Source organism: Eurytemora carolleeae, unplaced genomic scaffold, assembly GCF_000591075.1.
Source record: "Eurytemora carolleeae unplaced genomic scaffold, Eaff_2.0 scaffold1020, whole genome shotgun sequence".
Classification (NCBI taxonomy): domain Eukaryota; kingdom Metazoa; phylum Arthropoda; class Copepoda; order Calanoida; family Temoridae; genus Eurytemora; species Eurytemora carolleeae.
In genome coordinates, this window is record NW_019396927.1 from 65,288 (window position 1) to 80,681 (window position 15,394).

At 33.0% G+C, this 15,394-nt stretch overlaps 1 protein-coding gene across 1 annotated transcript in view; it reads right to left on the reverse strand.

Annotated features, from left to right (window-relative positions):
* Positions 1-52: 52 nt before the first annotated feature.
* LOC111710205 (uncharacterized) overlaps positions 53-15,394 on the reverse strand; it is a 44,685-nt gene continuing 29,343 nt past the window's right edge. Inside the window, exons 11-13 of the mRNA XM_023484267.1 lie at positions 10,818-10,870; positions 5,723-5,821; positions 53-1,116 (exon numbers count right to left, since the gene is read on the reverse strand). Of these exons, the coding sequence (XP_023340035.1) occupies positions 324-1,116; positions 5,723-5,821; positions 10,818-10,870 (945 nt within the window). The 3' untranslated portion in view covers positions 53-323. The remainder of the gene's footprint in view (positions 1,117-5,722; positions 5,822-10,817; positions 10,871-15,394) is intronic.

A 15,394-nucleotide genomic window follows, 5' to 3' on the forward strand; every position in this document is an offset into this window, starting at 1 on the left:
TCTTTTTCCTGCAGACATTCATGTTTTTGTTATTGTACGATCGACATGGTGGTAAAATTATTTTTTATTAACTCACATCATCACAGCGTTACATCAACAGTTACGTAGTTTTTTATTTTACATTGAAAACATGTTGAAATGAAAAATATTTTGTATTTTTGAACGGATTGCATTCAACAAAATGTTGCATGTAACAACTAAATCTGATGGCGTCAGAAAATACGTTGCAACTTGTGTTAAATGCCTTATTTTACTGAAACATTTGATAATTAGTTACTAATTTGTGTAAAAATATAAAAATTGTTATTTCCTTATTTTTTGTATCAATTATCACTGGGTCCGTAAAGTTTATTATACTCCTCTACACTGATAAAACATCCCTGCTCGCAATCAAATATTGTGAACCCACTCCCAGGTCTGGTACTCCCGGTACTCCCGGCACCACGCGTAGGAATCTCAGAGTTTCTCCCATACGGAGTACGGAGTAGTTCATTGCATCCGGCAGGAGCGGAGTCCACCGGAGAACAGTGATCGTTCACTATTGACAACAAGTTCGTCTCATTCGGAGAGTCAAAGTCTGTGCTTAGAGGGGAGTTAAATTGATCCGTGTTATCATACTGATCATAGTTGTCTGTACTCGGTTGATCACATTCACTACCCCCCTGATCACTTTTCCCTGTGAGATCACTGTCGATCGTCTCGTCTAGGTGTCTATCTTTTGTAACATAACCGCTGTCGAGCGTGGTGTCCAGGTAGGTCGGGGACTCCTTGCTATACGTCGACACATCACATGTCGGGGTCACCACGCTCACCCTGGTGGTAGCATACCCGGAGCTGAGGGTGTCCGTGCACGGAGATTCCTTGTCAGCGCGCGCACTCAGATCAAACCTAGTTCTCCTGAACTCTGCGTTTAATGAGTCCAGATATCTAATCTCGGATTCAGAACAGTGATCTAAACGTGGCACGGACAGCTGACCGTTCCGATTGATCAAGTGACCGTTCTGTTTGTCATGCGCAGCTGGAGCAAGAAGATGACGTGCCTCTACATGGAGATCTCTACCTGGCAATCTGTATTCTAGAGGCTGAGCTGACCTTGCATCATCAACCTCAGGAAATCTGAAACAAAAATCTAATTTAAAAAAGATATCTCTACCTCGCGGCGGATTGAAATGGTTAGAGCAGGAAAAATATTTATCCTGATTATAACCTCCAGGCATTAATTAGGTCTTATTTCCGACCGTTTATCCATTTATTACAGAATATTGGGGACAGATATTTTAGATTTATTTTCAAATCTTTGATTCATTAGTTCCAGGCTCTTTTCCGTCCATTCTCTCCCCCTTACTTACTTATTATAATAATAATCATGATAATAATAATAATCATAAAAATAATGATGATGAAAAATAATAAGTATAATGATAACAGCTTAAATTTAAGATGGCGGACCAAACCACAATAAGGTAAAAAAAAGAGATGCTTTTCTACATTTTCTCAAATATATAGTTTAGTCTGGGATTCACAGGATTCGTTGAGTCTTGCTTAAGCCACGTAAATGCATTATTGCTTTGTGTAAACTTCCGATAATTATTAAAATTACATCTTTCCTTGACATGATGTCCCTGTGATTAGAAAGATGAGGTTCAGGCGACACTTCCTGTAAATCCGACATATTACCATTCTTTACGTTTTCTTCACCTTCACATCCGAATATATCCTGGATAAGAGGAACCTTAGTTCCTGATATATCCTGGATAAGAAGAACCTTAGTTCCTGATATATCCTGGATAAGAGGAACCTTAGTTTCTGATATATCCTGGATAAGAGGAACCTTAGTTCCTGACATATCCTGGGATAAGAGGAACCTTAGTTCCTGACATATCCTGGGATAAGAGGAACCTTAGTTCCTGACATTTCCCGGGATAAGAGGAACCTTAGTTCCTAATATATCCTTTATAAGAGGAACCTTAGTTCCTGTCATATCCTGGGATAAGAGGAACCTTAGTTCCTGATATATCCTGGGATAAGAGGAACCTTAGTTCCTGATATATCCTGGATAAGAGGAACCTTAGTTCCTTATATATCCTGGATAAGAGGAACCTTAGTTCCTGATATATCCTGGATAAGAGGAACCTTAGTTTCTGATATATCCTAGATAAGAGGAACCTTAGTTCCTGATATATCCTGGATAAGAGGAACCTTAGTTCCTTATATATCCTGGATAAGAAGAACCTTAGTTCCTTACATATCCTGGATAAGAGGAACCCTAGTTCCTGACATATCCTGGATAAGAGGAACCTTAGTTCCTGATATATCCTGGATAAGAGGAACCTTAGTTCCTGATATATCCTGGATAAGAGGAACCTTAGTTCCTTATATATCCTGGATAAGAGGAACCCTAGTTCCTAGTATATCCTGGATAAGAGGAACCCTAGTTCCTAATATATCCTGGATAAGAGGAACCCTAGTTCCTTATATATCCTGGGTAAGAGGAACCTTAGTTCCTGATATATCCTGGATAAGAGGAACCTTATTTCCTGATATCCTGGATAAGAGGAACCCTTAGTTCCTGATATATCCTGGATAAGAGGAACCTTAGTTCCTGATATATCCTGGATAACAGGAACCTTAGTTCCTAATATATCATGGATAAGAGGAACCTTAGTTCCTGACATATCCTGGGATAAGAGGAACCTTAGTTCCTGATATATCCTGGATAAGAGGAACCTTAGTTCCTGACATATCCTGGGATAAGAGGAACCTTAGTTCCTAATATATCCTAGATAATAGGAACCTTAGTTCCTGACATATTCTGGGATAAGAGGAACCTTAGTTCCTGATATATCCTGGATAAGTGGAACCTTAGTTCCTAACATTTCCTGGGATAAGAGGAACCTTAGTTCCTGATATATCTTGGATAAGAGGAACCTTAGTTCCTTATATATCCTGGATAAGAGGAACCTTAGTTCCTGATATATCCTGGATAAGAAGAACCTTAGTTCCTGATATATCCTGGATAAGAGGAACCCTAGTTCCTGATATATCCTGGATAAGAGGAACCTTAGTTCCTTATATATCCTGGATAAGAGGAACCCTAGTTCCTAGTATATCCTGGATAAGAGGAACCCTAGTTCCTAATATATCCTGGATAAGAGGAACCCTAGTTCCTTATATATCCTGGGTAAGAGGAACCTTAGTTCCTGATATATCCTGGATAAGAGGAACCCTAGTTCCTAGTATATCCTGGATAAGAGGAACCCTAGTTCCTATGATATATCCTGGATAAGAGGAACCCTAGTTCCTGATATATCCTGGATAAGAGGAACCTTAGTTCCTGATATATCCTGGATAAGAGGAACCCTAGCTTCTAAATAAAAGAACAATCATGGATATAAGGAAAACCCCTTTTTAGGTCTTGATTAGACCAAGGTCTATATTTACAAGCATATATATCTAAGAATAAGTTTTAGATATCCATATAGGGTTAAATATTTAAAGGTGTAACATGTCTTGATTGCTCCAAAAATATTCATCGTTCCTTTAAGGCATGCTTGTATAAGCTGAAATGTAAAGTCAAATTTCAAACTAAGGCTTGAATTGTCGTTTGATAAAGGTTTTCAATGAAAATTAATTTTAAGAACAGGTTTATGATGAAATTCTTGAAGTAACTAATTGTTCTCAATAATTAGTGTGAATTCTTGGTATTCTAGACATCAAAAACATAGACACAGGCCAATTCTTGACCATTTTTAATGCTTTCATCAATAGATAGATAGATAGATAGATAGATAGATAGATAGATAGACAGATAGACAGATAGACAGATAGACAGATAGTATGATAGACAGATAAACAGTTAGACAGAAAGACAGATAGATAGATAGAAAGATAGACAGATAGACTGATAGACAGATAGACAGATAGACAGATAGATAGATAGACAGATAGAAATATAGATAGATAGACAGCTAGAAATATAGATAGATAGATAGATAGATAGAGAGAGAGAGAGATAGATAGATAGATATACAGATTGACAAAGAAACATATAGACAGATATTGACAGACAGACATAAAACCAGATGGCTAGATAGGCATATACAGATACAAAGACAAATAGAAAGACAGACAGATAGATAGACAGATAGACAGATAGCCAAATAGACAGAGATATAAAGAAAGACAGATTTAAGAAAACAAAAAGTCTGATAAAAAGACAAATAGATAGAAAGAGACACGGTTAGACAAAGATAGACAAATTGACAAACAAAGATATAGACGGTTAACGAGATGAAGGAAAAAGCAGGTTTGAATTCTGAATAGATTGGCAGATTAAAACATCTGATGGTAAGAAGATAGATAGATATGCAGGTGGATTGATAGATAGATAGATAAAAAGCAGATAGAAAAATTAATAAAAAAATAAACAGATAAACAGATGGACAGATATACAGACAGACAAGTGATAGATAGATAGATAGACAGATAGACAGGTAGATAGATAGACAGATAAACAGGTAGATAGATAGACAGATAAACAGGTAGATAGATAGACAGATAGACAGGTAGATAGATAGACAGATAGACAGGTAGATAGATAGACAGATAGACGAACAGAAAGACAGAGTGGTATGAAATGATTTATCAGGCACTGATAATTCCATAATTTATTTATCCATTAAATAATCAGTTTATCCTAGAATCTATTCATCTAATAATTCAATTATGTAATTAATCATATAAATATATAGATACCTGTATATCTAGATATAATCTGGATACAATTTATATTAATCGAAGAGACGATTAATCGAAGTGTATAATAGGGGCAATTTTTTCATGATTCGCCTTTTGAAGTCTCTTCGTTGAAGTCCCTGGTTTTGAAATCAAACTTACAATATTTGAGTGTGAACTTAACATTTTGAATTATACCGTAACAGATTGCTAATTCCCAATATGTATAACTGTAACTAAATTTTGTTCTAAGGTTATAACTGATAAACATATATCACGATTTTAGAGATACAATTTACAAAATTCTAAGAATTATCAAAACTTTCGGGACTTTCAGTCCACGTCCACTGTTCATTGGTTGTGACTAGTGAAAGGCAATAACTAGGTTGGTTTTTAAATATTTAAAGGTTGAAAAGGTTTCGAAAAATTTGAGAAGTTTTTACAATTTTTAAATTTTTAATCCTTAACATTTGTTTTCCTTACACAAAGTCAAATTTTGAGCCTATATGGAAACCCAAACTAATCAGTAATTACGATTTTTTTCCCCCTTATATTTTCTCTTTTAGAATACAAATTTTGAGCCTATATGGGAAACCCAAACTAATCAGTAATTACGATGTTTTTTTTCCCCTTATATTTTCTCTTTTAGAATACAAATTTTGTGTTAGTTAATAAGAGCAAACTTTTGCAGAATACAGTTTACAGTATTTGAGTGGGGCCTTTCAAAAGCCCCACACGGGCAGCCGTAGTGCATTTGAATTTCCGAGCCGGGTCAACCTTTCCGGTCCCAGTTTATACTGTACCTAGCTCTATGGACAGGACTAGCCGGTGCAACAAGGTTGACGCGGTCAGACTTCATGCTTCATATAGGTTGAATTTACTTTAACTAAAAGGGCAGAGGTGCGTGCCCAAACCCAATTAAAAGTTGTAAGAAACCGATCCAAGTTATTTTTAATCACCAGTTATGACTGAATAGTATTTTAAATACCTGGATATGTGTCTATTAATCTGATTATCTGTTCTGGCATACCCCTCTTCTATCCTCTTATTGGGTCTGGATAGTAGAGGATCAGTGTGATCTATCATACTAAAAAGAACAGGGTTTAAAAGGCAAAATTGACAATATGGTTTTGTTCGACAGGTTACTTTGGGGACATAAATGAGAGGCCCCAAGCGATCTAATTTCTAGTATTTATACATTTATTTAATTAAGATTTTCATAGATAACAATATTTCTTTAACTACTTTTACTAACTATTTAGTATAAATGTTTATGTTACCTATCTAAGGGTTAAGGCGGGATATTTTAAGATTGATGCTAAGATTACGAGATACGTTTAAAAATCAAACTTAATCTCTAATGTCATAACTCAACCCTTGAATATTTAGGTAGATTCATAAACATCACATCAATATCGTTGGAAATCAAAAATTGTCAGCCGGGACAATAAAGAAATCCCTGATCTTAAAACCACTTTTGTCTCATCGGCTCAAAAGCAGGAGGGACAATAAAGTATTCTCAGATTAAATAGTTAGAAGATGGTTAGATAGTTAGGAAGCTGGTTTGATAGTTAGTAATATCGTTAGATAGTTAGTAAGATAGTTAGATAGTTGGTAAGATGGTTTGATAGTTAGTAGGGTGGTTAGATAGTTAGTAAGATGGTTAGATAGTTAGTAAGATGGTTAGATGGTTAGTAAGATGGTTAGATAGTTAGTAAGATGGCTAGATAGTTAGTAAGATAGTTAGATAGTTAGTAAGATGGTTAGATGGTTAGTAAGGTGGTTAGATGGTTAGTACGCTGGTTAGATGGTTAGTATGCTGGTTAGATGGTTAGTAAGATGGTTAGTAAGATGGTAAGATGGTTAGTAAGATGGTTAGATGGTTTGTAAGATGATGAGATAGTTAGTAAGATTGTTAGATAGTTAGTAAGATGGTTAGATGGTTAGTAGGATGGTTAGCTAATTAGTAAGATGGTTAGATGGTTAGTAAGTATAGTTGAAGTAAACAATTACATGCAAAATACTACAATAGACAATACACACCATGAAATTCAATAATAGACAGATAGATATAGATAAATAGATAGATGTATATATAATATATATATATATATCATTTTAATAATAAAACAAGATATTCATATATATGTTCCCTTTAGTTGGCTGAACAGCTGGACCGATTTTTTTTCTTCAAATTTTTTTTCACGGGCAAATTCGGGCCCTTCAGCTAGTTATATACAAAAGATACATTGATGATTAGGGGTGATGAGGAGCATCAACATTTTTAAGCTTTCATTAAAATATCTTAATATTCCTAAGAAAGTTTATGCTCAATTATTCTTTTAAAAACTAGACTGAAATTATGGCTCTAACTTATCTCTAATATGGTAGACACATAGCTTCTAATTAGGTCTTTTCACCTAGTTAGAAAGATTTAGGGGGGAGAAGGGAGNAAACATGCATTAATAGATCGTTAAATAGAGACAAATAGATAGAGAGTTAGAGAAATAGAAATAGAAAAATAGATAAGAATGGAAGGGTAGATATAGATTCTTTCTATCAAAATAAAAAGACAGATAGAAAGATCCGCATGATAGGGTTAGAAGCTGATAGATAGACCGATAGAAAGACAACTAAATTTATTAATAGATAGATAGATAGATAGATAGATATAAAGACATATTAGTAGATCTGTTTAATATGGTTGAAGGATAGAAAGATAGATTGGTAGATAATAATTAGATAGATAAAGATAGATAAATAGAAAGATAGATAACTAGATGGAAAACTAGATAGTTATTGATAGTTAAATCAATGTATAATGTCAATTTGAATCAGATCAAGTTACACATTTAAATTTATAAAATAAAAAAGTACATAATTACGTTGTCAGAGTGAGACATTTCTGTTTGTTTAAAACAATTCTTTTCGATAACTTTGCATACAACCTGGTATCTGTCAATGACCATTGATATGTCTGTAAGTATTTAGTTTCTTTAAAACAATTCTTTTCGATAACGTTGCATACAACCCGGTATATGCCAATGACCATTGATATGTCTGTATTCAGTTTCTTTAAAAGATGCAGAGCCTATAAAATATGCTAAGATACTCCTGCACCGTATCCCTAAATACAGGGTTAACCACTAAGGATGAGAATTGCGACTGTACGAAATTTATACTGACTATAGTTTCAGTAGAAGTAAATATTTCCATTTACTGGTAGCGCCGATTGAAGGATTCATATCTCTAATTGGATAATGAGATAGATGTTACCGACATACTATTTCTATTGGTTCAGAATAGACACCAAACACATGACTGAACCCTGATTGGATCAGGAGCTAATAGACTCGGCATACAGGAGTGTACTGTCGATTTCCTAATATTAATGATTCCTTACAATCGTAAACTTTGTGTCTCTCTTTGCCAAATCATTGAATAAGCCATTAAAAGACTATATTAAAGACAGCAGACTTAAACTAATCTTAGGATCGTCATATTTAAAGGGGTTAAAGTCGTCTTTACAATCTCATCCTTTGTGGGTAACCCTGTAAGTAGCTGTGCCTCCGAATTGACCGACTATATATTATACTAAAGAGTTGATTATTATCCAAGATAAACATGAAGTGAAAAGAGAAGAAGGTAATAACTAGGAATTTAAAAGGATTGCATGTATATAGTTTTTAATGTTTCATATTTCAAAGACTGGTTTTAAACTAGCTCAGTTAGGTTTAGGGTTTAGTTGATAAATATGAAATATGATTCTAAGGAATATTTATTTTTTGGTTATGATTTTAGACAAGTGGTAAACCATAGATAAACCATAGATTGATCTAAGAGGATTTGAAATTCAAAGTTAATGATTATCCAAACCTCATTTCAAAATTTATAAACAAAACTCAAGCTATGTAAAAAGATAATTTGCAAATATTCACTTTTTTAGAGACAATTACTATTCCTTGAGGGTCGATCTAATTAAAGAGGTGAATACTAAATCTCATTCAGAAAGAAATTGGTCATTCTCTGATTTTCTAATCCGTATATCTTTGCAACCAGATGGTGTAGATTTTTGACATTTTAAACCATGAACTGATCTGCTAAATCAAATAGAGACAGTTTGAAATATCAAAGGTTTAAAGGGATTGTAGGCGTGATTTCAAGTGACCCTCCCTTTGTGGAGGGTCCTCGAATGTCGGATTCACAACATCAGCCTTGAAACCTTTGACTAATAAAGAATGTCGAACTTGTTTAAATTTGTGGTATTTTAATACAAAACAAACGGTCGTTTGAAATAGGAGTATTGTCCCTTTAAGGATATAAAATAGGAGTATTGTCCCTTTAAGGATATAAAATAGGAGTATTGTCCCTTTAAGGATATAAAATAGAAGTATTGTCCCTTTAAGGATATAAAATAGGATTATTGTCCCTTTAAGGATATAAAATGATCTCCTTATCTCTCTGTGTATATGTGTATATAAAGTGAAATAGGAGTATTGTCCCTTTAAGTATATAAAATGATCTCCTTATCTCTACGTGTATATGTGTATATAAAGTAAACTGGTTTTATTGTAATTATTGATGAAATGTGCCCCTAGCTCAGGCATCAGACCTTCAACACTTGTTTTTTATATTGTGATGACTGGAGGCCAGTTTTATAGGTTTAAAATAATATAAATTGAAAATTGGGTTTATTAAATGTTTAGAGGGGTGCCCTAAACTTTAGAATTGGATTTATAGAGAGTTTTTTTGAAAAGTCTTTGATAACAAATAATAATAACTTTTTTCAAGGATATTGACTGGTTTTAGGACTTTTTTCAAGGATATTGACTGGTTTTAGGACTTTCTGGTGATTTTATTTCATTGGCTTTTTTCAAATTATTTTCTTTCCCAGGACTTTATCAAAGAAACATCTGATTGAAGAAATGATTCGCTATAATTTTATGATTAACCCTATACCTACTACCAAATTAACTGACACTTTTATTTTACTATTTATGAAGAATATTTAAATAAAAATTTGTTCAGTATTATTCTTAGAAAGTGTAATTGAGTGTAAGCGTACTGCAAATCTTTACAATACAGTGTAACTGTAAGTTTACTGCAAATATTTACAAGAATTACAAAATATTTATCGAATGAAATTTGCTGATGTTTTGTGATGACAGGAACCAGTTTTTAGGATAAATATTGCGGAATGTGTATCGTATATATGATTATATGATATTTTTAGATTAGGTTGTCAGACTCCTGCCACTAGGTTCAATACATGCTTAACAAATATAGGAAGGGGGATGTCCCCTGGTCACCCCACCCCCCTAGATATTTTTTTGCATTTAAGGATATATGAAGGGATAAAAGATAAAACAAGGTGTAGGGCGGGGCAAACAAATTGTTGACGTAATGTTTAGTGACTTTACATACATTTACAAACTGGACTTTACATACATTCACAGACTGGACTTTACGATTCACAACGGTGCCCTCTAAACCTTTGTCTGATCAAGGATGAAAAATACAAGGATGAATGAATGAATGGATGAATGAAAGGATGAATGAAAGGATGAATTAGGTGGAAGGAATGAATGAATTAATTAATAAATGAATGAATGAATGAATGAATTAAACTTAATTATTTTCAATTGTGGTTTCTCTTTAACGTGACTTTTGCAGTTTTGCTATAGAGATGCAAATACAATGAAACGACAGAATTTCACGCGAAATGAAAAAAAAAGAAGACAAAATTTTCCTGATTGCTAATTAGATAGATGTTTAAAGAGAACCGCAATGAATTTGGCATGCCATTCTAAATGGGGGGAGGGGGTTCAAAGTTTTGTCTATATATATATACAGTCCCATTATACATTTAGTTTTGTCACATTTTCAGATAGCTTGCGTTGTCAAAAGAAACAGATAATTTAATAAATTAGAAAATATAATAAAGCTGCTTTCGCCATTGAGTCGGGGGAATGGTCTAAGTAAAGTATATAACCCCAAGATTAGAAGATATATTGTTGAGTAATTAGCCAGGTTTATAAATTGCCATTAAAAAGAAGATTTATTTTTATTTGTTTATAATTTACCTGGAGTATTTTAGCAACGGAGGTTTTCTCTGTTGCCCTGCCACTAACATATCCTGCAATGAAAGTATGTAGAATATTCTAATTATTTATTTTATATAAAACCAAAAAGAAAATACATACAAGTTAATATTTCCATTTCGCAATATACAGAATATCTAAATTGAGCATACATTTTCAATTATAAAAAAATTGAATACTACGCTCTGATTTGAAAAAGATGTAAAATTAATTTAACATTTTTGCTTAATTTCTAAATGTTGCAACAATAAGATAACTAAACATCTAGACAAATAGACAACTAGACAACTAAACAACTAGACAACTAGACATCTAGACAACAAGACAACTAGACAATTAGACAACTAGACAATTAGACAACTAGACAACTAGAAAGCTAGACAACTTGACAAGTAGACGACTAGACAACTAGGCAACTAGACAAACAGACAACTAGACAACTAGGCAACTAGACAACTAGACAACTAGGCAACTAGACAATTAGGCAACTAGACAACATGACATCTTCACAACAAGACTATTAGACAATCAGACTACTAAACGACTAGACAGCAAGACAACTAGACAACTAGACAACTAGACAAATAGACTAGACAACTACATGGCTAAAGAACAAAAGAACTAGAGAACTGATAACTAGACAACAAGACAACTAGACAACAAAACAGTTAGACCTCAAGATAACAGAACAACTTGACAACTAGACAACTAAACAGCTAGAATACAAAAAAAAACATCTAGACAGCTAGTCAAAAAGACAACTTGACATCTAGACAGCCAAACAACTTGACATCTAAAAAACTAGAAACCTAAACCACAAGACAGCTGTAGACAACTAGAAATCTAGAGAAGTAGACAGCTAGTGCACTAACATCTATACAACCCGACAACTATATAACAAGACAACTAGACAACTATACCACGAGAAATGTAGACAACTAGATAGCTAGAGAAGTAGACAGCTAGTGCACTATACATCTATACAACCCGACAAATATATAACAAGATAACTAGACAACTATACCACGAGAAATGTAGACAACTAGACAGCTAGAGAAGTATACAGCTAGTGCACTATACATCTAGACAACCAGATGGCCTACAGCTAGTTATATCGACGTAAAGATATATTAGCTGTATTATAGATATTTCAGGAACATACATTGGAGTCTGTACTCTGTATGGTACTGGAAAGGATAACGTTGATAAGAATTTTGGCACCACCCTTATCTCAAGTGGGGGAATAAGGGAATAAAGGGTCGGGAGTGGATGGGGGGGNTCTCTAGTCTATCAATCAAAGAAAAGAATACCCCCCTCCCTATCTACATTAAGACATATAAACCGTGGAATAGGAAGAAGACTGTTAGACTCCATGATATGATTTAAATAGTCTAATACAGTAATTGTGAACTCATATCACATAAGCTACGGTTAACTGCAATATTAATAAAATAATAAATGCACATTAATGTCGTCTTCCTATTCCACAGTTTCATTGGTCTCGATGTATTGAGGTATGTTCTTGAAAATACACTATATGGTTTAGATTTCAAATTATATTAACATCATGTGTATCTATAGAATGTACAAATTCATAACGTACTTTATGTAGTGGGGGGGGGGGTTGTGATGGGGGATTTTATATTTCAAATTTGTTTTGTATGTTTGTGGCTATTAAGCCTCATTGAATTAAATTGCAAGGTTCAAAGGATATTTGTTCGTTTCTTGCACTCCAATTTATTCGATTGAATTGATTAAATTGAATTGATATGATATCAATTTATAGAAAGAAGCATTAGATTCAGTTGTTAAAAGATATGAAAGTGTACAACGTATATGGTATAATATATGGTTTATAAATTCACTAAGCTTTGCGCCCCCTGGGCCAGACTTATGCTTACTTTTTTTTTGTTTAGAGATTTAACTCTTCATTCATTTCTGCTTAAACCTTATGATGCCTCATGCCTCTTTTCGTACAAATTCAAATAATCAAAATTTAAAGTTTTATTCTTTTTTAAAAAAAGTATTGTTGAGTACCCTGTGAAATTGTATAGAAATGTAATAATAGAAACATACATAGCCGTACAATACATAAATATATCAGATAGACAGACAGATAGGTAGACAGATAGGTAGACAGATAGACATACAGATAGGTATAAAAATAGATTCAGAATAAGATAGACATATAGATACTGGTTAGATAGATAAAAAAGGTTGAAGAAAAATATTAGATAGATACTTCATTACAGATGTTAAATCAAATCAAAAAGGATTTTGAAAATTCTAATTGAATCATCCCTCTGGATGAGTTTGGGTTCTTTAATTCTAATTTAATTGCTTTTTGGTCTAAAATTTAACAATATTTAAACTTGATGAATTGTCCATTTTCATTTTTCTTTATTTAAAACGCATCCACAAACAAAAAAGTCTTAACCTTATCACGGAATCCAGCAGAATACCCAAAAAAAAGAGGATTAAGAAGAGATTTAACAGAGCTTTAGCAATCGGGATTAAATATATCCGATACAAGCGTATGTACGTATGAAGCGGATTAACTCTGGATTCCTGCATTTACTTAATGAATACGAAGATTATATTCAAGAATTAAAAGATATGAGATTTACAGAGATACACCAGGCTTGTCATTGTCAGGCCTTTACCGTGAAAAATTGTAATCATCATTCATAATGGATAGATAAATAGATATATAGATATATAGACATATAAATAGATAGATAGATAGATAGATAGATATATAGATAGAAAGATAGATAGATAGATAGATAGATAGATAGATAGATAGATAGATAGATAGGTAGAATATACATAGATAGATAGAAAGATGAAACAATTGTACTTACATAATATTCCTATGCAATACAAATTTACCTAAATGTTTTTACGTTAAATATGATTTCACAATCTTTAACATTTATTACAACCAATACTTGTCTCCATTTTTACTATTTCTAAGAAAATCCAATTTACGAGGTAAAATCAGAATGTTTAGTTCACAGATTTTTATTTACCAAATTCCTCATCTCATTCTTATTGATTTCTGATATATACCTTTCCCACTTATTCTATTTAAACTGGAGGTGTTAAACGAGTTCAAAATAACCCAGACATGAAATGAACTTCTTTCTTATTCTGGGTTTTGTGTCTATCTCTGTATGTTAATCTATGTCCATGATGCATTAGAACTCTAACTCATGTGTACTCTCTAGTCTATCAATCAAAGAAAAGAATACCCCCCTCCCTACCCCCCACCGCTTCTTATGGAAATGACATTTGTGTAAATTATGAGTGTTGGTGCTAATTATAGATGAATATATACAGTGACCTATTCAGTTATTCTTTACTATTAACATACACAATCAAATACTATCAGAGATAGACAAACAGATAGATAGTCAATAGACAGATAGATAGATAGTCAATTGACAGATAGATAGATAGTCAATTGACAGATAGATAGATAGTAAATTGACAAATAGATAGATAGTCAATGGACAGAGAGATAGATAAGCAATGGACAAACAGACAGAAAGATTCAATGGACAAATAGACAAGAAAGATAAAACATCTATAAACAGATAAACATACAGATAAAACACTAATGGACAGATAAACATACGGATAAAACACTAAATGGACAGATGAACATACAGATAAAACACTAATGGACAGATGAACATACAGATAAAACACTAATGGACAGATGGACATACAGATAAAACATTAATGGACAGATAAACATACAGATAAAACACTAATGGACAGATGAACATACAGGTAAAACATCCATGGACAGATGAACATACAGATAAAACAATAATGGACAGATAAACGTACAGATAAAACATTAATGGACAGATAAACATACAGATAAAACACTAATGGACAGATGAACATACAGATAATACACTAATGGACAGATGGACAGAAAAATAACACACCAGATATACAGATAATCAAATAAACATGGAAATAGATATATAAATAGATTCAAGGTTATAATGCAAGGAAAGTTATTTTAGAGGTGTACGCATCCTTTGTTCTGCAGTGTACTGTCTCTGGGCGGTAATGTAGAAACAAGACGGATGTCGAAGCCTGACATTGGATCCATCTTTCACATAAAAAATCAATGAAATATTCTGGTCATTATAGGAAACTATTATGTGAATTATCAAAATTATCAAAATTTAATGCTTTTAACCTCCTCGGATATTAAACGAACACTGATGCAACCATTCTTGTTTACAAATTCCGCCCCGAGAGAACTGGTTTCAATATGTACGCAGAGTATACCCAACTGAAATTAACTTTCCTTGCATGAGTACCTTGAATATATCTATAGATAGATAGATGGATGATATATGAATAGATAGATAGATAGATAGATGATATATGAATAGATAGATAGATATATAGATGATATATGAATAGATAGATAGATAGATAGATGATATATGAATAGATAGATAGATAGATAGATAGACATATGATATATAAATAGATAGATAGATAGATAGATGATATATGAATAGATAGAT